The sequence below is a fragment of the Silurus meridionalis genome, chromosome 29 (assembly GCF_014805685.1).
Source record: "Silurus meridionalis isolate SWU-2019-XX chromosome 29, ASM1480568v1, whole genome shotgun sequence".
NCBI lineage: Eukaryota > Metazoa > Chordata > Actinopteri > Siluriformes > Siluridae > Silurus > Silurus meridionalis.
The window spans coordinates 10,170,740-10,194,599 of record NC_060912.1 but is presented as its reverse complement, the minus strand read 5'-3'; the positions used below and the strand labels follow the sequence as shown (position 1 = coordinate 10,194,599).

Below are 23,860 nucleotides of genomic sequence, written 5' to 3'. Positions count from 1 at the left end.
GAAGCTCAATGAGTTACTGAAAACTGAACAGCATCCTGTATCGTGGCTCAAACCACATCCTTTTACTGGCATCTGCATGTATCAGAATAAAAGCACTGGTGTTCGTCTACAAAGCTCAAGAAAAGACCAGCACCCTCTTACTCAGAGACCTCATCACTCCCCACACTGCACCATGCTGCCTGAGATCCTCCAGTACTGCCTGACTGGTACCAACTTCTCTCAGCGTAAGAGATACTTCAAGGCTCTTCTCTGTTCTGGCACCGAGGTGGTGGAATGAACTTCCCCTAGATGTCTGAACAGTGGAGTCCCTGACTATCTTCAAGGAACAGGTAAAGATCTATCACTTCCTGAATCCCTCAAACTAACACTGTCGCTCTGGAAGGCATATGTATGGCAGAAAAATGTGAGGCACTGGAAAAAGAACTCGAGAAGACGTTCACATACCTTGCAGTTATTGGTATTAATCTGACACTAGGGTACTAATTTACTTTAATTATTTGAACTTCTAACTTTCACTGACTTCACAAAATAGTGAGCTGCTCGAAGGTGAATGAAATGGCAGGTTGCCAAGCAAAAGTCCACCAATGTGATGACCCATCTTTCCGTCATTAGTCATACCAAATGTGTGATTTCTAGAATACATGAGCTTTATACTGACACTAATTTAATCAAGATCTCCCAAAAGGCTGGTCACTGATGTAGGACAAATGCACAAGAGGACAGGATAATGCTGAGACTCTAAACCAGGGGTGTCCAAACTTAAAAAATATGGACTGGGACATTCACTAGACATGAGGTATACTGCCTCACTTGTAATGCACTAATATCAATCAAATGCAGGTAAATTACGTTTGATAATTGAACATGTTTAGAGAAAAAAAAGCTTACTTTGTAAAGATGCTGCCTTGTTTAAGAGAGTAGCGCCATCTAGTGTTGAAATTGAGAAGTACAATACATTTGAAAGCACATTATGTGAGGGCCACAGACGATTATATTTTGAGTTTGGACACCCCTGCTTTAAATGAAAACTGGTTCAACACTGCAGCTGGTATTGCTCATCAGTTCAGCGCTGTGTATGGTGAGGATCCGTCTTGGCACAGTGTCTCACCTTTGGATTGAAAAAACTCTGCTGTGACCAAACCTCTCATCAGCAGGAAGAATCAGAAGGTTATATTTTTCTATGGATCATGTATGGACAGAGAAAATGTAGTCCAAAGTTCACTTGTGATCAGAGCAAGTTTAATTTATTTTGGACGGATGAAATTAAATACACTATAATGCAATAAAGTATTGGGTCACCTGAACTTTCCTGCTATAGGTGGTCCTTTTCCAAACTGTTCCCACAAATCTGGAGGCACTCAAATGTACAGGACGTCTTTAGATGCGCTTTAATACAATTTTACCTTTCACTTGCACTTGGAAACCCAAACCTGCTCCAGCATGGCGATGCCCCTGTGCACAAAGTGAGCTCCTTGAAGATCTGGTTTACATGCTTTGGAGAGGAAGATCTTGAGTGGCCTGCTAAAGAGCTCTGATCTCATCCCTACTGAACACCTTTGGGATGAATTGTAACGCTGACTGTACCCCAGGTCTCCTCACCTACATCAGTACCTGCCTTTTGTAATATGGTTGTGGCTGATGAACACAAATATCCATAAAAACACAACAAAATCTAGAGGAACATCTTCCCAGAAGAGTGGAGGGAATTATAAGAGCAAATTAGGACTAAATGTGGAAATGCTCAAAAATCACATGAGCAGGTGACCCAATACTTTTGGCAATATAGTGTAGAAAGAGATACTTTATTCATCCCAATGGGAAATGTACAGCCTCCAGCAGTATCCACAAACACTGGCAATAAGGGCATGCAATAAATACTAAAAATGTGAAGGTATGTTAAAGTAAAGAGTCTACGCAAAACAACAAACTGAGGACAGCATGTAAATAAGTCAATGAAAGATGTAAAATAATAATTTTTTTGGTCCATCAGCCTTGATGTGGAATTACAACATAGGAAACTGAAATGAAAAAAATCTGAAAAGTTTTGAAGCACCTTTTTTTTTTTTTTTTTTTAAGATTTTTATTTATTTATTTATTTATTTATTTTTTTAATTCCAACAATCAGTGTCTTGTGCATTAGTGTGGAGTGACTTGGCAATATTTTCTCCCTCTTTCTACATCCTTTTCAGGTGATATCTAAAAAAATATAAAAATTTTGGTAAAGAGATGTAGAAAGAATGTACCTAAAAGCTTTGATGTACAGGAGAGTGTGGATTTGAGGTTGAACAATTGGATCGTTAGCACAGTTTTAAAAAGTTACTCTCATCCTTTTTCCAAATGTTGTTCTTATTCTCTCTTCAAAAGCACCATCCTATTTAACCAATGAAATACATAAGGCTTAAAAAAATATAAATTTTATTAAATAAAAAAATCAGCAAAATCAGAACATTAGTTTTCCAAGATCACAGAGAAGCTTTACAGACATTTAGCTTGTTAATGGATATATAGTGTTAAAAAAAAAAAAAAGAGATGAAAATATACACAGCTGCATGGATACAAATAAATGCTTTACATAAGAGGTATAGATATTAGGGCAAAAACAAAAAAAACATTAAAAAATAAAATAATAAGCGATCTAACATTCTGTACACAGTGCAATTTTTCTTTTTTTGTTCAAAACCCCCTGATTTAAAGCTGCAGAATAGCACCAGCATTTTAGTTTCAATTTTGTAAACCAGTTGTCCTAAAAAAATGTAAATGTGCAAAATTAAATATACAGCACTTGATTTTAAAAATAAATAAAATGTGAATATTTAAAAAATGTAGATACTTTTTTTTTTTTTAATCCCTATCTGTATATTCTTCAGTCAGCATAATATATATATATATATATATATATATATATATATATATATATATATACACACACACACAACGTCAGCTTTTTCCACAGTGTAAGAACATGCAGAAATGTACATACAGTTCAAAACAAATAGGAAAACAAAGACATATATATATATATATATATATATTATATATAAACACATACATAAAGACATTACATACAAATATCTAATACTACTGGCACTTTTTATATATATATATATATATATATATATATATATATATATATATATATATATATATATATATATAATACTTTTAATATATAACTGAATTATATAAAAAATGAGTTAATGTGTTTAAGAAATAAATTCTAGGTAGTCATCCATATAATATATTTTGCACCAGAATATTGCTACTAAATATAAATGTCAGCTACATACATTTTACCCAACTATAAAATACAATGTTTTAGTGTATATATTAAATATTTGAATATAAAAGTAATGTGCAAAAGTGATGTACAAAGCAGGGACCTTGAGAAAGTATTCAACTCCTCTTCATGTTTTTATGTTGAATTAAGACCTGGTCATAATCAGTAATCTTTAGTTGATGGAGCCTGGTCTTTTTACTTCGACAGTAGTGGCATATTTCTGTTTTAATATTTTTTTTACTTATTGGCAAATAAAATCCATTTGATACCCAAGCTGTAATGCAACTTTGTGAATAATTTCTCAAGGAACTGCATGAAGGTGCAAATATAGCAAAGGCAGAAGCAGGCAGATTTCTGAAGCTAAACTGCAGTCATGCGTTGATCTTGGAATGCTCTGGGTGATACTGATGGAAAAAACACATCAAATAACAGAAAATATGAAATCTGCATAAACATTCTACTGCACATTATTAACTATTACACAACTCTCATAAAACACACAATTATACTGGATTACTCAATTATAATATTCAAATAAATCTATATAATTAAATCAAATATTAAAATGAATCTATATAATTAGATCGAATATGTTGCTGGTAAATAAATGTAAAAACTCGGAAACATCTGCATTTATTTACATATAATCTGTCTTGTGACACTTCCTGTGTGACCAGAAACAGCTAGTTTAGTGGATATTTGGTATCCACTTGGATCATTTTTGGATAAACTTATAGGCAATAAACTTATATTTTATTACCATTGTTTAGAGCACTGTACAATTTAAACTGAATTAAATCAGAACATCTAGCCCTCTCATCTATCTGTACAAATTCATTTCTATCCTGCACTGTTTGAGGTTTACCTTCTGTGCTGTAATCGTGCTCTTATTTAGTGGTTAAGCTGCGTTGCTCGTAACGTCATCGTTCTTACAGCTTTCACTGTTCACATGACTGGCATAAAAATAAAAATAAACAATATTAGTTTCTTCAGATTAAATGTTTAGGACAGGCATTGAAATATGTACCAGTATTGTGCCATCTTTAACTCTTTCATTACTCCACTTTGAGATATAAAGCACTTTACTCTGTAAGTTTAAGAAAAGTTTTCATGTCCAACAGCTGGAACAAGCTAAAAAACACTTTCAACAATATTTCAGAACACAGAATCACAGACGTACCATATTATCGGGATCTTACCAGATTTGGCTGGGGTTCATTACGACCTCAAACTCTTTGTTCAGCATTGAGATATCTACAGCATGGTCATGCTGACTGTTCTGGGTTGAGCTACCAAACAAACACACAATTAGAATGCAAGCAAACATCAAGAAAAAGAAATCAAATCCAAACCGAAAGGTTTGATATATTGTATGATAAGGAGAAGATGCTGAAGCTCATACTTTTCACACAAAGTTTCACACTTACTTTTCTTCCCGCTGCTTGATTGATGCTCATTCATGTTGTATGACCTAACACACACCGACACACACGTTTTTTTATATTCTTTGAAGTGCAAATAATGAAATAAATAAAGGGACAGTAAATTATATAAACGAGTTATGTATTAAAATGTCAAAGAATATTCAAAAGAAATGCAGCTGATTGAGGAACTTTTTTAAACTCAAGAACACTGTATATGAAAACGATTAACCAAACCACTTTGTTTTTATATACTATTTATATACTATGTATTTTACTATATTCTCTCCCAAAAGGGTTTTTACACTGGATGTTTGAAACCTAATGACCCAATAAAAAGATGCACTACTGAGATTTATAATTTAATATAGCGACACACACAAGCACATCCCTAAGAAAACCATATTCCTTGTATTTTTGAAAACTCACTTTTAGAAGCTAATGCAGATTTACCTTCTATTTCTTTTGTACCAGATAATCAGGATTCCAACCATCACCACCAGAGCAATTAGGAAAATGATGATACAGATATGGTTTCTAGTTTTATGAGCTTTGATAGACAGACAGACAGATGACGTTATTCCTTCACATATTACATCAGTACAGAAAGAAATTATACTAATATATATATAATAAATAAGAGATGAATTATTAAATATATAGATATACAGTATATGAAGAAGAAAGATAGAAGAGGGGGGGGGAAGAGGGGGGGATGTGGTAGTGCAGGGTGAACACTGTAATCATTACTAATGCAGCTACTATACTAATAATCCAGAGATGAAGAAAAAAAACCTACACATCTGTTCCATAATTAAGCTGTTGGTGTCGGTGTCGTTGTTCACTAAAGCAAAACACACACAAATGCTGTTAATGTGTGATCTAATAACACATATATTAATGTTTACTAGTTTCTCTGACTGCAGCAACTCTTTCAATATTAATGTCTATATCTCTATTAATGGAGCAAATGAAACTTCATCTACTTATATATCAGAGGGAGAATGTGATTATCCAGATATTCCGACAAAACTCTGATTTGTTCTGAATAGAGCACGGATCATGGATTTTGACTAACAAAACATGCGGCGTCTTGTATGCACACACACACACACACACACACACACACACACACACACACACACACACACACACACACACACACACAAACAGAACCTACCATAGTAAGTGGTGTTTAACTGCAAAAGATAAAAACAATCGTGATTAAAAAAATTCTCAAAAAACAGCATTTATGCAGCATATGTAGAGATATAAATAAACAAACCCTTTCCCCCGTTTCATGACAAGTCACTTGATGGTAAATTTTGCTGCATGTTGAAAGTGTGAGTTTATTTATATCTTCGTTAACGACCTGCGAGTGCCTAGTTTGATTCGGATCATGCTGTCCATCTGTCAAAAACTCCAAGTTCTATTAAAAACAGAGATGATCAGACAACCCAAGCTGATGGGTTTAGTAAATAACAGGATCTAATATGTGAAGAAGAGTTTCAGTCGGCCCCTTACCTCATTGTACCATCCTTGTTCACAGTCTTTACCCGTGACTAAAACAGACTGTGCGTTTGGCATCACAGTGTAGGTGAAACCATCAGTAGTAGATATATTTCTACAGGATAAAGTTACATCCTGGTTCACAGCCGAAGTCTAAAAGTAAGATTTATAAATAAAAACAACTGTGTTAATTAAAATAAATATAAAAAACACAATCTACTCTTATTTACACACAAATAACTTTAATATCAATGTGTTCATATAAGCAGATGAACAGAATAAATCCATCTTGAAGTAAAAGAGGGAGAGAGAGAGAATCAGATTGAAGGAGAGAAAGAGACAGAAAGAAAAGAATAATGGGGGAGAGAGAGAAATAAATCTGCTCACAGCATTTGTTCGGTCCAATTGGCAGCAGAGGAGAGAGAATATTCCCAATGATTTGAGTAAAAAACTCTTCACCAGGAGAAGGCAGTTTCTCAGTCCCCGACCAAGAGAGGCCCCAAGAGAATCCATCCAGATGTTCAGATTATTCCCAGCAGTCACAAACTACTCTATAGCAAAAAAAAACAAGATTCCAGTTAAATCTCTCATAATCTCATCTTTATCCAGCAACCATAATCTCTTAAATTTAGCTAATCAAATGTTTCTTTTTTTCTCCTCTTCAGCACTGAAATTAAAATGTATTATTTTATCTTCCTATTTAACACGGTTATTCTCATAATACAACTAGGCTGAGAACATTTTTTTTCTCATGAACTGTCACACAAAAGAATATTTATCTTCAACAGAACTTCAGATATAACTATACATCTTGACAGTCATTCATCCATTCACATCTATACATACAGACACCCAGACACGCATATCTATCTATCTATCTATCTATCTATCTATCTATCTATCTATCTATCTATCTATCTATCTATCTATCCATCCATCCATCCATCCATCCATCCATCCATCCATATACGTGTGTGTGTGTGTGTGTATATATGTATGTATATGTATATATATATATATATATATATATATATATATATATATATATATATATATATATATATATATATATATACATATATACACATATACACACACACACATACATACATACATTACAGTAATTTACAGTCACGTGTTTCAAACATATACGTCCAATACTTCCGGGTTTCTAGAACACGTTTTCACCGGGGAACAGGCCAGTAACACGTGCCTACACTAATATGCCCGATTCAGTTCCGCATTGTAACGCTGCATTAAAAAATAAACAATACAATAATACTAACGTTTAAAATGAAATGTCGGTAAATAAAAATATGATCAAAGAACCAAATCCAACAAACACCGATTTTATCCACTTCCTTATTTCTTCTTCTGGTGTTTTATGGCAGTTTGTCAGACCAACGGAAAAGTGCATTGGCGCCACCTACTGATCTGGAGTGTGGAGCGAACATAGATTTTGAAGAAGAGGAAAAAAGGGAAATTAATAAAACCTAAATTCTGTTTATTGTTTTAGTGTCTTGTAGGTATTTAAATAAGAATTCTTGAATTCTCGATTGCCCATACTCGCTTCCCAACAGTACCTTTAGAGAAATATTGCCCACTCCTGTCCACCCTAATTCCTGAATTACTTGAAATCTGTCCCTTTCATATGCAGGACACTCATCAAGAATATGCCTTACTGTTTCTCATTCCCAACACCTTCTGATTCATGCTTACCTTTTCTAAACAGACTTTGGTTTAATGCTGTCCAATTCTTAATCTTGAGATAATGACATCCTTCTTTCTATTTCCCAATCTTGTCCACTTTTTAGACTAGTGAGAGCAGCCATTGAATTACTACAAATCACAGTTCTTTCTGGTTGGACTTCTTCAATCCACTGTAGAGCTAGTTTGATAGCTAAAAGTTCGGTAGCAAAAACTGACACTTGACACTTGATCCTAATTGCCTAGGGGCAATTATCCCATTTCAACTTGTAGTGAGGCTATCTGGGATGATCTAAATGCACCACAGCAAATTTCACAAAGCCTGATTTTGTATTACCTAAATCTTCTTAAGTAATGTTTTTGCTCGCAGAACTGTATATTAGACATCCATAGTCAATGTTTGACCTAATCACAGCACAATAAATTATTTTCAAGGACTGACAAGTTGCCCCCCATTCTATTCCTGACAAGCACCTTAACACATTTATTCCTTTCTTTTGCATTTTTCTATCAATTTCTGAATATGTACTCTAAAATTTAATTTAGAATCCATCCACATACCCAAAAACCTTACTACATTTACTTGTTCCAACTTACCCATACATTTCAATATTCAAGCTTCGATTATTCTTCCCTGTCGAAAAACACACCACTTGCGCTTTGGCCACAGAAAATTTGCCCAACTCTCCATTTCCATAGTGCTCCATCATCAGCATACAATGACCTTCCTATTCCAGAATCTACAGTATAATAGATATCGTTAATCTTTAAATTAAAAAGAATCGGGCTGCTCACACGTCCCTGGGGAGTTCCATTCTCAATTGGAAGGATCTGAGATAAAGCAGTCGCTACTTGAATTGTTCTGCCAAATAAAAAACTCATAATCCAGTTATACGTCCTTCCGTCAATTTTCAAGCTTTCCAGTTTCATCAAGAGCCCTTCTTTCCACAGCATATTATAGGCTTTTTCTACATAAAAAAAACATTCTTTATTAATTTGAGCTTTACGAATTTCAGTTTCCAAACACAATATTGCATCCATCGTATTTCTCCCTTTTCTAAATCCACTTTGACATGCTGAAAAAATGTTTCTATTTTCAATTACGTAAGTCAATCTATTCATAACCATTCGTTCCATAACTTTACACAGATTTGATTTCAGCACAATAGGTCTATAGTTAATTGGCTGACAGTGGTTTTTCCTGGATTGGCTATAGGCACTACCACCCCATGCTTCCAATCTGCAGGCAAATTCCCTGATTCCCATATTTTGTTAAAAAGTCTTAGAATCATACTCAAAGATAAGTCCGATAATGCATTATCATCTCATAGCATATGTTGTCCTTGCCTGGAGACGTATGCTTGACCCCCACAAGCGCTCTCTTTACCTCATATAAATTAAACTCAGTCTAGTATACTTCCTGATGAATTCTTCTTTTCATATATGTGAGACTTCTCCTTAACTTTCTGTTCGCTATCATTCACTGAATCAAAGAGCAAACCAGCTGGATTGATTGCAGAATACAGAGTGGATCAGAATATATTTCATCCTAAATTCTGTAAATTAAGTGTGTTAATCTTTACTCAAAAGACTCTTCCCGGTCCTGGAGCATGCTTTAGAAGACTTTACTTTTTGAAGGAGGTTGATCACACTTATAATCTATAGCAGAGTCTAGCCGTATAAAACAGCAGCACACCTGAGAGAAAAGCTATGCAATGAAGAGGATGGACTACTGGGAATAATTTTATACATATTCATGGACAAAAATATATTAAAAGTAAGTCAGTGATTCTGATAATGTTTAGGCCAGCAGAAAACACATTATGCCCCAAGTCTAAATCAAGTGATGAATGTGTTTACTGTCAGTTTACTGCAAACTGTTTTTTTTCTGTCTTAACTTGCTTTTGTATATAATATAGGTGTCTTCTCTTATGTTGTTTGTCCCGTTGTTTTTCCAATTTCTTTAGAGGTCAAAAAGGTTCATGTGCTGATACTCGCATGACACGATTTTACACTAAAACCTTGTAAAATTGTACAATTGTTTCATCGATCGTTTTTGAACAAAACAATTGTTTCTTGCTGTCGTGCGCTGCTTAATTTGTCCTCACTTTCCTGTTTAGGTGTTGCCCAGGGTACATGATTTATCATTACATGCTCTTTTAAGATGTAGTCATGTGAAAATGTATTAAAATGTAAATCAAAAACAAGAATCCTCCACACGAGTCTGCATAAAAGCTTTCGATACTTCATCAAAATACACGTGGTAGCATGAAATAATCAAATAACAACAATCATAATCATCATTAACAATATAATCACTACACAAATCTGACTTCTCCTCAAGTACAGATCATGCATGTTATTTTACACTTTATTTCCTTACACACTTTCTTAAATGTTCATGTTTACTGATGTTACACTATTGCAAATCTGTGCATTTTATCTTTCTCGTGAAGATCTTTAGCGTACTCACATCGCAGGAGTCCTCCAGAGAAACTCGTGTAAGAGTGAGCATGTGTATGCAAAAGCGATGAGTTACTTCTCCTTTATTCAGTTTGTCACCTCCTTTGAGGGGAGGTGAGAAAATTTTGAATCACACCACATAATTTGCCCAATCAGGTTAAGAGGTAACTGTAGATCACATAACTGTCAAAGCCCACTGAATAGGACCACATTTCTAAGAACTAAAAGAAAACTCAACCACATCCTTTTATCTAGATTGCTGCAGATGGTTTCTGGAGATGACTGTATTGTTTGCACAAATTATTTTTAGGTCACAGGAGAAAATCAGTCCTCCGAGCCGGATTTGAACCAGCGACCTAAAGATGACCACATCATACACACCCACAGTCAACCACTATACCAACTGAGCTTTCGAAGGAATTGAACTGAATGATGATGTCTGAATGAGCAGAACGAGATTATTCGATTAAATTCTCAATAATCTGATTTGATTAGGCAACGTTATCATGTGATTATTACTCTGGCTCTCATGGTACTTTCTATTGCAGTTTTTTATAGCAATATGTGATGACAAGCAAATTAGGGTCTACAAACAGTATATTGGTGACGTTCACACAAATAGTCCCAGGAGGCGCCTATTCCTCACTCAGTCCAGTTGTAATGGGATTGCGGGTTAACCTTCACTGGAGTTACAGATGAACTGTGATTTTGACAAAATAATCGGAATAATAAGGAAATGGCATTTGTTTAAAAAGAAATCATGAATTCACACTTTGGTACATTTACTTTCTACTGAATGTCTGCATGTCTATAATGATAAAATGAACATGTAGTTTGTGCATATTAATAAAGTATCATATCTTCACCCTATTATTGACAGCTTCTGAAGGAATTACAGTGGATTTGCAACAGAGCTGGACTGTACTGTGGAAATGATTGGTAAGTAGAAGCACTTTAAATAATATAAATACCAAATTGATGTCATCACTGCTTCTGCTGTCTTTTATGTATTTATTTATAATTGTTTTATTGTGGCAAAAGGAGGTATTTGATCCGTTCATCATTTGTTTACTGACCACTTGTGGTAGGTGCCTACTGCGTAATCCTGTTTAAAGTTGAAGTCAAGGTCACGACGTAGTCCTAGTTGAAGTTATCCTAACCGGAGTAGAAAAACATTTAATCAAAGAAAATATATTCCGAAACTTTTGAAAAAGGAAACTCAGAAAACAGAATACGTTTACGTTCAGTCCAGTTATTGGGGTTGATCTGCCTCCTGGTGCAAATCTCCATTAATTATTTGAAAACTTTCACATTTTCACTGACTTTGCAAAATAGCTATGGTGACTGAAACAGCTTGCTATCCTGTTGAAGGCCAGGGTGATGCCACCTTTTTCAATCTGTGATTTCTAGGAAAAAGTGGCTTTATACTGACACTATGTTGCGCCTGCATAAGGCTGGTCATTGACAAAACAATTACACTAGAGTTCAGGATATCCTGATGATGAGATCATTTCTTACAGGACTCCTTTGTTCTTCTCTATGCTGAAGAAGATTTCTTAATAAAACTGCCTGTACGCTCTGTCCTGCTGCAAAATACATTTGGATCCACAGAGTCCTGAGTCGTTCTTACACGTGGATTTGAAGGAGCCTACATGCACGGAGGATCTGTGATTAGTTCCCCAAGATGTTTGGAACAGCCTGCTGAGCTCCTTCAAAAACTGTGTGCAACGTACCAAGAAATATTAATGCTGTTTTGCAGGAATGGGTGGCCACACCAAATGTTGATTTGATTTGGATTTCTCTTCTGTTTATTTTCTTTCCATTTTGTTAATCAATCAGAATAAACTATTATCACTTATTTTTGAAAGTGTTTTTACATTACATCATTTGTTTACAAGCTGCCCTTATCATAAGAGACGTACAAAAGTGCTGTGAAGGCAAACAGATTTGTTTTGTCTGTTCATTCTTACAGGGGATTCCCCCGTCTGTCTGGCCACAAAGACACACTCTGGCCCCTCCTTCCTCCGCCCAAGGTTACAAAAGTTCATGTGCTGATTCAGTTATCTTTTTGCATAACAGATTATTTCACACTATACATAACTGTATAATAATACATCTTTAATATTACACGCATGTTTAAAAGCTTTCGAAACATCACCCAAATACAAGTAGTAGGATGCAAATCATAATAATATTAACAATAATATTAATAATAATAACAACAATATTCACTGTACAAATCTGACATGCTATTTTACACTTTATTTCCCTGCACGCTTCCATAAATGCTTATTTAACTAAAGTTACAGCATGTAACTTGATGTATTTTAGGAATTCTATCTTTCCTGGGAATATCTTTAGCGTACTCACATTTCGTGTGTCCTTCTGAGAAACTCTGTAGTAAAGTGTGCCCCTTCACTCATTTCCTCAAAGGAGCGTTCGAGTTGTAATAGGAAATGGTCCGAGTCACGCCACATTATTTTACCAATCAGGATCCGGGTAACTAAAAATAGTCCAACTGTCAAAACCCATCATACAGGAACACAAGCGTGCACAATTACAAAAAAAAAAAACCCTCATAACCACATCCTTTAGTCAGTGATTATTATGAAACTGCTTGTGTACATGTACACATTGTTGTAAATGGTTTCTAAAAATTTTGATTACTGATTGTATGCTTTATGTCGGTCTTTTATTGATTTATTAATTAATGTATTTTTTTATTGTTGGTAAAAGGATGTATTTGATAAGTTCATCGTTCAAAACTAAAGAGGTACAACAATGTAGTGATTTACTGACACCTTATGAAGGTCACTGCGTAGTAAAGTTATCCTAACTGGAGTAAAATAAATCATTTAAATCAACACTGCAGTGTGAATTTGATCATCAGTTCAGCGCTGAACAGGGAAAGGATCTGTCTTCGAAGGCAATCTCCCACCTTTTGGACTGAAAGGCCATTCTGCTGTGGCCAATCCTCTCATCAGCAGACAGAATCGATATACTATGCTTTGCTGTGGAGTATGTTTGGTGGAAAGAAGTGAAGAGGTCCAGAGGAGAGCAAGTTTAATTTATTTTGACCTAATGGGATGTTCTGATCCAAATAAATTACAAATACATTATGTTCTGCCTCAATTTGGGACAGAACCGAACTGAACCCAAAGTGACCTGGAAACGACCAAAGGCTGAGAACATTGAAATTATGACATGGCAGCTCACTCTGATCTAAACATAATAGGAAATCATTGGAAAATCGTTGGTGACAAAGCTATGGCTAAGAAACCCACAGTCATCAAACTAAAGAAGAGACTTAAAAAAGAGTGGCCCAAGATCACACCATTGCAGTCCAAGAAACTAGTGATGTCCTGCATCTACAGATGTGCTGAAGCCATTAAGAGTAAGGTCCTCTCTACTTCTGACATTTTTTATAGCTACTCAAACAACACTCAACACACAAAATGCTTAAATTAGCACTTTCCAAGTTTGTAGAATTCAAGAGTTATATTTATTTGGGCCCGAGCACCAAGGAGCAGGCCAGAATGTAATTTTTTATTTATTTATTTATTTAATTTTTTTTTACACACATTGGCCAATTGGGGTCCCTTACCATGCTAGAAAACTCTTGAAACACATCAGAGTCGTTTGTCACTAGGCCCGGGCAAAGGCTGGAACACGGGTGTAGCATGGGGGCTCTGTACCACCCCATGTAATGCAAAAACAAACATTGGTGCACGGATCGGGCAATTATATACGCACATGCACGAGAGTTGGTACGCATATAGATCTCATTGACATGTTCGGCCAAGGATTCCGATCGCATCGATGTGCCTATTGTGAATCTCGGACATAGCGCCTCCAACAGGCGCCAGGATGTGTGTCAGTCACAAAAGGTGGATATTTTGACAGGGATTTTTGATATCTCTAACGCTGTTCCCATGGCAACGCGTCAAACTTTAATTTTCAGCCGTATTTAAGCCCTTGCCATGCACTTTTTGTGCCTTAACATGCTCGAAAACAACGGAAATTCGGCACAGACGTCACAGTCGTCTGCCATTAGGACCGCTCAAAGACTGGAACATAGGCATGGCAGTAGGGCTCTGTAGCGCCCCATGAAATGCAAAAATAAATATCGGTGCACAGATCGGGCAAACATGTACGCACATGTACGAGAGTTGGTATGCATATAGATCTCATCGACCCAAACAACTTTTACAATCAAACCTATTAGCTCCGCCCAACAGGAAGTCAGCCATTTTGGGTTGTTTTATAAGTGCATGCGGTGAACTTTTAAATACTCCTCCTAGGATATTTATGCGATTGACATCAAACATGGTGAACATGATGCCGAGACATTGTAGATGATAAATTGCAAAGGGATTTTTGATATCTGAACACTGTTTCCATGGCAACGTGTCAAATTTTACTTTTATTTCAGGCATATTTAAGGCTTTTGGCATGCTTAGATTAACTTTGAAATTTGACACATACATCACATTAGTCGGCTGTTAAGTGTGGACAAAAAGGTCGGACAACGGTGTGTCTCTTAAGTGGCTCACTAGTGCACCCGTTTGTCTAAAATGTGGGGTTTCTTTTCCCTACAGTCCCCAAATGGGTCAGTAACAACATAAAATAGTCCACTGATATTTACCCACTTGCCCACTGTGCATTGTTTTTTTGGGAGGCACCGTATAGAGATACACAAATGTGCGAGGCCCCGGGAGACGGGGAGGAAAGAGAAAGAGAGAGAGAGAGAGAGAGAGAGAGAGAGAGAGAGAGAGGAGGGGGGAATTACGTCTCCAGGAATTACAGGAAATTGTGAAAGGGCGGTGTGTTACACATTGGATTATGGATCCGTCGAAGAAAACTGTATTATATGAAGAGAAAAAACAAACTGCGGGGGCCGTGGATCAAAATCTGTTTACGAGGTATTTCATTATTTTATGTTGAAACATTTCTGCTTTACTCTGTTTCGTATAAAACATCTGAGAAAACACTACATTATATCTGGAGATCTCAGAGGTGGAAAAGGGGATTATTTGGGTGATATTAGTGATACTCTTGAAAAACGACTTTAGGCCTTAATACTGGTTTAAACTCTTCCTGGTTTAGTAAACGATGGTAATGGCAACTAAAACCAGTACCTCCGTGATTTCAATTAAACTTCCATTCTTTAGTTTAGATTATGTTTTAAGCATTATAAAATATAATTTAAAAATAAAATAGTCGCGTATTAAAAAGACGTACTTGCAACCCATCCTGTACAGGCCGTCTTTTAGTAGTCGGTGTTCATTTAAGATCCGGAGACAGGACGAGTGTGAGTCTATTTTATCATAAACGCCAGTTATTTGATTTGCTTTTTGCGCACTTTTTGGGAAAAAAAACTGTAACTATATTTCTGTAATAATATCTCTGCTTGTAACGGGTGAAATAAGTCGTGGCTCCTTTAAGAGCAGCATCTGGGAGTAGTGGGTACATGAGCACGAGTACCGCATGAGCACAAGACCGAGGATTGTTTTAATTATTTCTGTAGCACTGATATGACCTGCTGGTGTTATTATTATTCATCTTATCCGTGTTCAACTTTAAGTAGCTTTTACATTTTTTAACGATCAGAAGCATAGAGAGCTGAGAGTTTTAGCGAAGGTAAGCTGTAATTTATCATGTTCTGTAATTCTCGGTGTTCTGACTTCTGACTATCAGAGCCAGAGCACCTTTTTCCAGGGTCATGCATTAGGTACCTGGGTCTTCAGTGAGGACGTACCCGACTTAATCCACCTCTTAATATCACCACTATCAAGTCGCATTTATAGAAACCGTCAATGCAATACAAAAACACGATATAGCGAGCTCATTAAAGCAGGGTACAAACTTCTACAGTACAACCACAACTGTACCACCTACATCATCTGGAGCAGTTCAAAATCAATATTTGTCTAATAACATCACAAAAACTTAAAAAAAATGTAAATAAAACAAAACCTACTAACCAGAGATGCAAACTTTTACTGTGCAGCCCTCCTCAGAGACTGTAATCCAATGGTACTGCTCGTATTCTCTGGTCTGCGAATGGAGAGGAAACCCTTGGTTGTAACAGTTGATATGACACTCTGACCAACCAATCAGAGGACGGAAAAATGCTGACGCTATTATGGCATGCACCCATGAGAGGAGAATCTGATTGGTTAAAGAAACAAAGCCAAATCTTAAGGAGACTGTAGTAAAAAAAAAAAAAAAAAAAGGCCCTGGGCAGTTTAGATTGACATGGCAGCACATAAAGGCTAAAATCTGATTGGATAAAAAAAATCTTAGATTTACATACAGTACAGACCAAAAGTTTGGACACACCTTCTCATTCAAAGAGTTTTCTTTATTTTCATGACTATGAAAATTGTAGATTCACACTGAAGGCATCAAAACTATGAATGAACACACGTGGAATTATATATGGAATTATATACATAACAAAAAAAGTGTGAAACAACTGAAAAATGTCATATTCTAGGTTCTTCAAAGTAGCCACCTTTTGCTTTGATTACTGCTTTGCACACTCTTGGCATTCTCTTGATGAGCTTCAAGAGGTAGTCAAACTTAGTGTCCAAACTTTTGGTCTGTACTGTACATGAAAGCAGTGCAGCCAAGAGAAACGCTACGAAATGAAGAGAATAAACAGTTGGTAATTAATTAATAAAATTTCATGGAGCACATATTAGAATTTAGGTTGTAAATGTAGATCAGTGCTTCTGATAGAGTTTAGAATAGCAGAGAAGCCTTTGACCCTTTTCTTAGGTCCTGACCGCCTGCCACTGAATTTTTCCCCACCGTGACTGGGTTCTGGGGGAGTGCAGGGACAATAATTTATCTGTTCTGGGTTGTTTGGATTAAACTGATATTAGGATCAGAGGTGTGAGTATGTTGCGTAGTCTTACCTGTTCTCAATCCAGTGAACAGGTATATAACAGCGAGGCTGACTTAATGAAGCTGTACTATAGAGAAAGGCAGATTTACTTTGTGATTTTTATTGAATTTATTTAATATCTGATATAAATGAGTATGGAGTTAAGGTTTTCTATACTCGGGCAGGACACAATGTTTTCTGAACGTCTCCAGGTCCAGAGAAAATGGGGGAATTTCAGTAAAATATTGAAAAATTTCACTTTGGATTATGAACCTGTTAAAGAAATCAGTGCATTACTTCCTGATCTGGTTTTGGTAAATGCTGATGATGGCAAAAACAGTGCAAAAATAAAATCTGTGTAATAATCTTAATGTCTTAACAAACATTGTACACACCCTCCTATGTAATTTATAATATTTTATTGGATCGTGGCTTTTATGCATCACAATAAGAAGCCTAAAGTTTGAGTATCTGCAAAAGTGAAAGGGAAAGTTTATAGGACTGTGGTGAGACCTGAGATGTTGTATGGTTTAGAGACAGTGGCAGTGAGTAAAAGACAGGAGGTGGAGCTGGAGGTAGCAGAGCTGAAGATGTTTAGATGTTCATTGGAAGTGACGACGATGGACAGGATTAGAAATGAGTTTATTAGAGGGACAGCACATGTAGGACGTTTTAAAGACAAGGTGAGGGAGGTGAGATTGAGATGGTTTAGACATGTGCAGAGGAGGAACATGGGGTATATCAGTAGGAGAATGCTGAGGATGGAAACACCAGGAAGGAGGAAAAGAGGAAGACCAATGAGGAGGTTTTGTTTTCTTGCTACCAGATAATGGTGTCATTTCCTCTGACTTGTGGGTGGTTTTTAATTTATTGCTAGTGAAAGGTCTGATGCAGTCAAACGTAGAAGTTTTGGCTTGAAGCATTATATATAGCCATCCATTACTACAGTGTACCAGGTCATTACACACTCAAATATACTAAAGGTGTGATGTTAAGAAACCCTAAGGTTTGTGATTAATGAAGCGTTCTGATCTTGTCCTGGTCTTGTTTTCCAGATGGATGAGATTCAGCTGGACATGAACTGTGAAAAACTTCACAGTAATGGTTTCTACAACTACTCTATGCAACTGCAGGATTCCTCACAGATAGAGGAGTGTGATCTCCGATGGAAAGCAGAGGTGAGAACTGCTTTTCACACTGCAGCTGTCAGAAGATACTGTCATGTACTGCTAGGATAAACTGTGAATTACTTTTTTTAATGGAAATGGATCCATTACAGGACGGGACGGTGCTGGGCCTGGGAAATTACTTAGTCCGTGAATACTGTGAACGTGGGATTCGCTACATTGATGAATGTAAAAAGGTAGAAATACTTCAAATTAATGTATATTCTGTATGCTGTTTTGATTGAGAATTTAATTTATATATATTTTATTTGTTTTGCAGGAGGTGTTTATTTTTAATGGTAGGTCCTTCTGTTTTTACTTTCGTAAAAGTAGTTAAAACAGATCATTATTTTTAATGCAGGAAAAATGATTTTGTAATTCGAACATCAAGCAACAGATTTTGTTGGTGTCAGGTGTGAAATCATGTAACCGTAGTGAGAGGAAAACAGGATCTCACTAAACTACTGCAAAAGAGAAGAGAGAGATTTACATTTATAAAGCAGTAAATTAATTTTGGGTTCTTTGTGTGTGCATAGTTTTTAACAGCACCTCTGATGATCCTTTTGAGGGTGAGTACTTTTTTATTTAATTTTGCAGATGGTGTACGTTTTTAACAGTAGGTCCTTCTAATCTGTATTTTTACTTCTGTACACTAAGGGAGCTAAAACATGATTATTATCTGTGATTAGTATTGTGTTATGCACTGAAAACTCATTTTGTAATTCAAACAAGCTACAGATTTTTTTTTATTAATATATTTGACTAAATCACAGCCTTTAGTGGTGTCAGGTGTGAAATCAGTTCAGGACAAAACATGTTACAGTAGTGAGGGAAAACAGGATCTCACTAAGCAGTAATTTCAGTAAGGGTGATGTGTCGTATAACGGTGATGCTACTAGAATTGTTATTTTTTATTGTTTATACTTGTAATAATGAAACCTGTGCAGCACTTGAGGGTTTATGTTTGTTGTTTGTTTGTTTGTTTGTTTTAAGATCGCAAACTTTTTCATCTCCTATGGCTGATTCCGATCGGACTCATTCTGTTTGTCCTCTTGAAGTTGTTTATTTCTGGACAAAGGTAAATCTCCATTACCCGTGAAGAGGCAGTAAAATGAGAGAAATTTAAATGCTTTCAATATTTGTCTTCAGATTAGACTGAGAGATCTAAGATGGTGATTAACACAATTCTTTAAAAAATAAAGTGCTTTGAGAACTCAATCAACAAATGCATTCTAATATCACATCTTTAACATTTTTACATTTCATATTTTTCAAAACTGAAACAAATATTTCCTCTTATAATGTTTATTATATAATTATATTTTTTCTAATTATGTTTGTGTATTAGGGGGCCCTGGCAATGTGAGCCATAATGAGAATATGAATGGCGGGTTGGGAACCAAGCTGCCTTTCTGTTTAGAAGCAAGTAAGAGTTTAACTACTGTATGTAGATAAACAGCATGGTAAAGAATTTTGCTAAGTGTGATGTGATGATAAATACACAATTATATAAGTAGACTCTATAAACCTTACATGGTGTTTAATTCATTCTTTGATTTCTTTTTTTGTGTTTTTGTCAGTGAAGAATCCGGAGTATCTGAGTGAGGATCACGGTTTCAGCCTCAGCACTTCATCTCGTCATCTTTCCGGCTTTTTTTGTAGTTTTGTATTAGGCATACCTGCATTTTCACTCCACTTTATCCAGTTATTATACACTAATAATAGCAACAAATGGCAAATTTTTTTAGCATTTCAGAGTAATTATTATTATTATTATTATTATTTTTTTTTTTTTATACTATGTGGCAAAAGTATTTATTAGTGATGCACCGAATATTCGGCCACCGAAAGTTTTCAGCCGAAAATGGCCCAAAAGTGCATTTCGGTTTTCGGCCAAAAGACTTTGATCACTGAAAAAACACGGGTGAAACAGTTTGTTGTGATGACGCAAACAGAAACCCCGCCCTGCACGTGCTTGTCTAAAACAACATGTCTGCGGTGTGGACGTGTTTCAGTATATCTGAGAAAGACCCACGGATAGCGATTTGCAAAACATGTAATGCCGAAATTTCAAGATGGGGTGCGTCTGCAAAGACTTTCTCCATGTCGGGTTTAATTTATCACCTGAAATCCAAACATCCCGATCGCTATGCTGAATATGAGAGAAACACGGCACAGAAAAGCAAAACCCCTCCGACCATGCGCACTCCGTCTGTGGTGGAGGTTTTTGAAAAGGCAGGAAGTTTCCCAGTGATAGTGTTGTATTGTATGTTTAAGCAGTTGCACTTGTTCTGAATGCACTTTGTTTTTATGAAAGAACATATTTAATTGTACAACCTTTCAGCAGGCCAGAGGGCCTGTTCATTATTATTTAAGGTTAGTACACAGCCAAAGTTATAAATGCAATGGTAATAATAATTGGCACAATTTCTCTCGGTGTTTCAGTTTTTGGCCTTGCTTTCCTCTTTTTCGGTTTCGGACAAGAATTTTCATTTCAGTGCATCCCTAGTATTTATCATGCATTACTGTATGAATGACTGACTATTGCCAAAAGTATTCATTCACCCATTCAAGTCATTGAATTCAGGTGTTTTAATCACTTCCATGATTACAGATGTATAAAATCAAGTACGTGTGAAAGAACGGGTCACTCTCAGAAGCTCAGTGAATTCCAGCATGGTACCATGACTGTGCACCAGTGTACAAAGCAAGATCCATAAAGACATGGATGAGTGAGTTTGGTGTGAAAGAACTTGACTGTCCTGCACAAAGTTGTGACCTTAACCCCTAAAGAACACCTTTGGGGTGATGTTACTCAAGTTCATTTGCATGTGAAGGCTGACAAGCGAATACTTTTGGCAATATAGTGTATCTATTAAATCGTCTCAGCCAAAGAATGGGACCAACTGTGAACTTAAACAAGTTTACAAAATATTTATTTTAAATTATTGCACTTTTATTCTATTTTGCACTTTTAAGTGCATCTCTGTTCAGTGTTTTTTACTCAGTAACCAGAACAGATGTGCCTGCACAGTTACTACATCTTTTTGTTTTTGTGTGTGAGCATTATTCAGGTTTTTTCAGCTGTTCCATCAGCCACCTTAAAGGCTTTTTGTTGTGGAATCACTTCATCAGTAGAAGCTGGGTGGCTTCTATTTGCTTGTGTTTTTGTTTAGAATTTGGTTCACCAGTAGTTGAACATACCAGCAGTAGTAGGGGTTATAAGTCTTTGTTTTTGTGGAGGAAGTGAAGGGAAAAGACTTGTCCTTTATTTATGTTTTTATTTTATGTAGGCAAGTTATTTTACACAAACCTGTTTGCGGGACTTCTTCCACCCTGAAGTTTATGTTTTATGTCCGATAAATTCAGAATAAATAAATCCGGATGTTTTCCTGTAACTAAATATTTATTTTATTCTTTAATAATCCCTAATTAAAATCAGTCCATCAAGCAATATTTGAAACAGTCACATAAGGAAATCCATGTTATAGTTTACCTACTCACTTATCCAACAGTGAGGCTAGAATGAAGGAAAATGGTGCCTTGGTGGGAATCCTGAAAGGCATCAAGGTGCTGCTTTTGTAGCAAGGAATTCCTTTTTAGATAGTAGCTTCGAAGCTAGACTGTGGAAAATGATGTCTTTGTTCCAGTAGCTTCCAATTCACCAAAGATCTGCCTTTAGATGGTTTACTATTAACCATCCTGAACAATTTCCTATCAGCAGCAAGCTTGCATTAATCCCCTGAGTGTTGTAGTAAACCAACTATGCCAGGCTTTTTATACAGTACGTACCTACAGTTGTTTCCTCTCAGTCGATCCTGGCACCTGTAATCATTGTCAATCATGTCATTAGAAATCACTCCAAATGACTTTCCTGACTTGTTGAAGTGATCGATCTGCTTCTAAAACCTGGCACATTTTGTGCATATTTAATTAGACTCAGGGACATCACTGGCTGCAATCAATTATAATCACTCCTTGAAAGTTAGGAGCTCATTCCACAAAGCACATTTCACTGCAATAACATCAATACATGTACCTCAACTTGCTGTGTTTACATATGTTTTGCCTGGAAGATTGTCATATTTCTACATTTTATTTTGCTTGTGACAAAGATGCACATGTTCCAATAAATCCATTACAGAAAAATAGCTGTGCATGTCTGATTACTGATATAGATTTACAAGTGGATGTAACCTTTTAGCACAACTATATATTTAGAAATAAATGAAGGAAGTGCTTTTATTATTTTTAATCCACCGACTGCATATAATTGTATATTTGTTATTATATATAAAACAACTGAATATATAGTACAAAGTAATTGAAGTTAAATGTACAAAAAAATGAAACTCGAATGAGTCAAATTAGTCAAAGCAGCCGCTAGGGGCGCTGCTAGCTAGAAAAACGCAAGGCGAGATGTTTTCTAAACGTCTCCAGGTCAAACAGAGAAAATGGGGAATTACAGGGAATATTGAGAAAGTACGGTGGGCTACACTGGATTATGAATCTGATGAGGAAAACTTTATTATATATTCAAATGAAGAGTAAAAGCAAACTATGCAGTGTGCCATGGAAGACCCCGGATGATCTGTCCTCTAGGTAATTCATCATTTTGTGTTCAAACCAGGGGCGTAGATTACACGAGGGACACGGGGGACACGGGGGACATGTCCCCCGCACTTTTTTATAAAAAGTAAATTCGTCCCCCTCACTTTTTTAGTGGAGAGGGTTAGCGTTAGGGTTAGGGTTGTGACAAAATTGACAATATAAATAGGGAAATAATTGCTCAGCTGTTAGATGGGAAGGAACGTCACAGAAACACTTTTGGCAGTTTTAAGTAGCTTTATATATTGAGATATATGCTCACTTTAACACTGTAAAAAGCTACTACTTTTAAACAAACCAGCCAGGAAGCTTAAAAGAAGTGACACTAAATGTTTATTTCATCTGATTGTATAATTGATATTGACTCTTGACATGTTTGTCAGTTGAGTTCAATACATAATTTCCTTCAATAGTTGGTTTTAAATGACTTGTTTTCTTCCTGAAACATGGACTGTAGAAGAGAACCAAACGAAGTATTATATGAATGTGAAAGTCTCCATTACTGTGTGCCATGTACTGTACATACACAAAATGCAATTTGAAATATGTAAACAATAAACTCTTAGTACCATTATAAGGACATTTTTGTACTTTACACTCAAAAATGTACGTATTACTACCTTACAGTACCAATGTGTACCTTAATATACAACTATACAATTTTGGGGTAAATAAGGTACAAAGATGTCCTTTTAAGGGTCCTGTCCCAGTGGCAAGCTGTTGTATTTCTTTTGTTCTTTCTGTTTTATAATCATATATATAATCATAAAGCAAAAAAAAATAGGATGAAAAATAAAACCTGTCAATTACACAAGGG

At 35.9% G+C, this 23,860-nt stretch overlaps 2 protein-coding genes and 1 long non-coding RNA gene across 12 annotated transcripts; 2 read left to right on the top strand and 1 right to left on the bottom strand.

Moving 5' to 3' along the window:
• The first annotated feature begins 11 nt into the window (after positions 1 to 11).
• Positions 12 to 12,740, top strand: LOC124381772. Its single transcript, XR_006924921.1, has 3 exons — positions 12 to 329; positions 11,258 to 11,316; positions 11,898 to 12,740. It is a non-coding gene; the product is annotated as an uncharacterized LOC124381772 (long non-coding RNA).
• On the bottom strand, positions 3,184 to 16,498 carry LOC124381764. 7 transcript variants are annotated; one of them, XM_046843618.1, is made up of 11 exons: positions 10,388 to 10,445; positions 6,595 to 6,753; positions 6,223 to 6,360; positions 5,984 to 6,127; positions 5,879 to 5,897; positions 5,498 to 5,542; positions 5,152 to 5,248; positions 4,705 to 4,748; positions 4,477 to 4,566; positions 4,143 to 4,230; positions 3,184 to 3,681 (listed from the first exon to the last, which is right to left on the bottom strand). In XM_046843618.1, the coding sequence occupies exons 1-9, from the start codon at positions 10,427 to 10,429 to the stop codon at positions 4,532 to 4,534; spliced, it is 723 nt and encodes a 240-aa protein (XP_046699574.1). In that variant the 5' UTR covers positions 10,430 to 10,445; the 3' UTR covers positions 3,184 to 3,681; positions 4,143 to 4,230; positions 4,477 to 4,531. The 7 variants fall into 7 exon arrangements, with proteins under 7 accessions (XP_046699574.1, XP_046699578.1, XP_046699576.1 ...); XM_046843622.1 differs by lacking the exon at positions 10,388 to 10,445 and adding an exon at positions 16,362 to 16,498 and having other exon boundaries at positions 3,185 to 3,681; XM_046843620.1 differs by lacking the exon at positions 10,388 to 10,445 and adding an exon at positions 16,362 to 16,452 and having other exon boundaries at positions 3,185 to 3,681; positions 6,595 to 6,758.
• Positions 15,118 to 20,478, top strand: LOC124381765. 4 transcript variants are annotated; one of them, XM_046843628.1, is made up of 8 exons: positions 15,118 to 15,299; positions 18,325 to 18,447; positions 18,549 to 18,632; positions 18,716 to 18,734; positions 18,972 to 19,004; positions 19,429 to 19,514; positions 19,783 to 19,857; positions 20,016 to 20,181. In XM_046843628.1, the coding sequence occupies exons 2-8, from the start codon at positions 18,325 to 18,327 to the stop codon at positions 20,016 to 20,018; spliced, it is 423 nt and encodes a 140-aa protein (XP_046699584.1). In that variant the 5' UTR covers positions 15,118 to 15,299; the 3' UTR covers positions 20,019 to 20,181. The 4 variants fall into 4 exon arrangements, with proteins under 4 accessions (XP_046699584.1, XP_046699582.1, XP_046699583.1 ...); XM_046843626.1 differs by having other exon boundaries at positions 19,783 to 19,861; positions 20,021 to 20,181; XM_046843627.1 differs by having other exon boundaries at positions 19,783 to 19,878.
• The last annotated feature ends 3,382 nt before the right edge of the window (positions 20,479 to 23,860 follow it).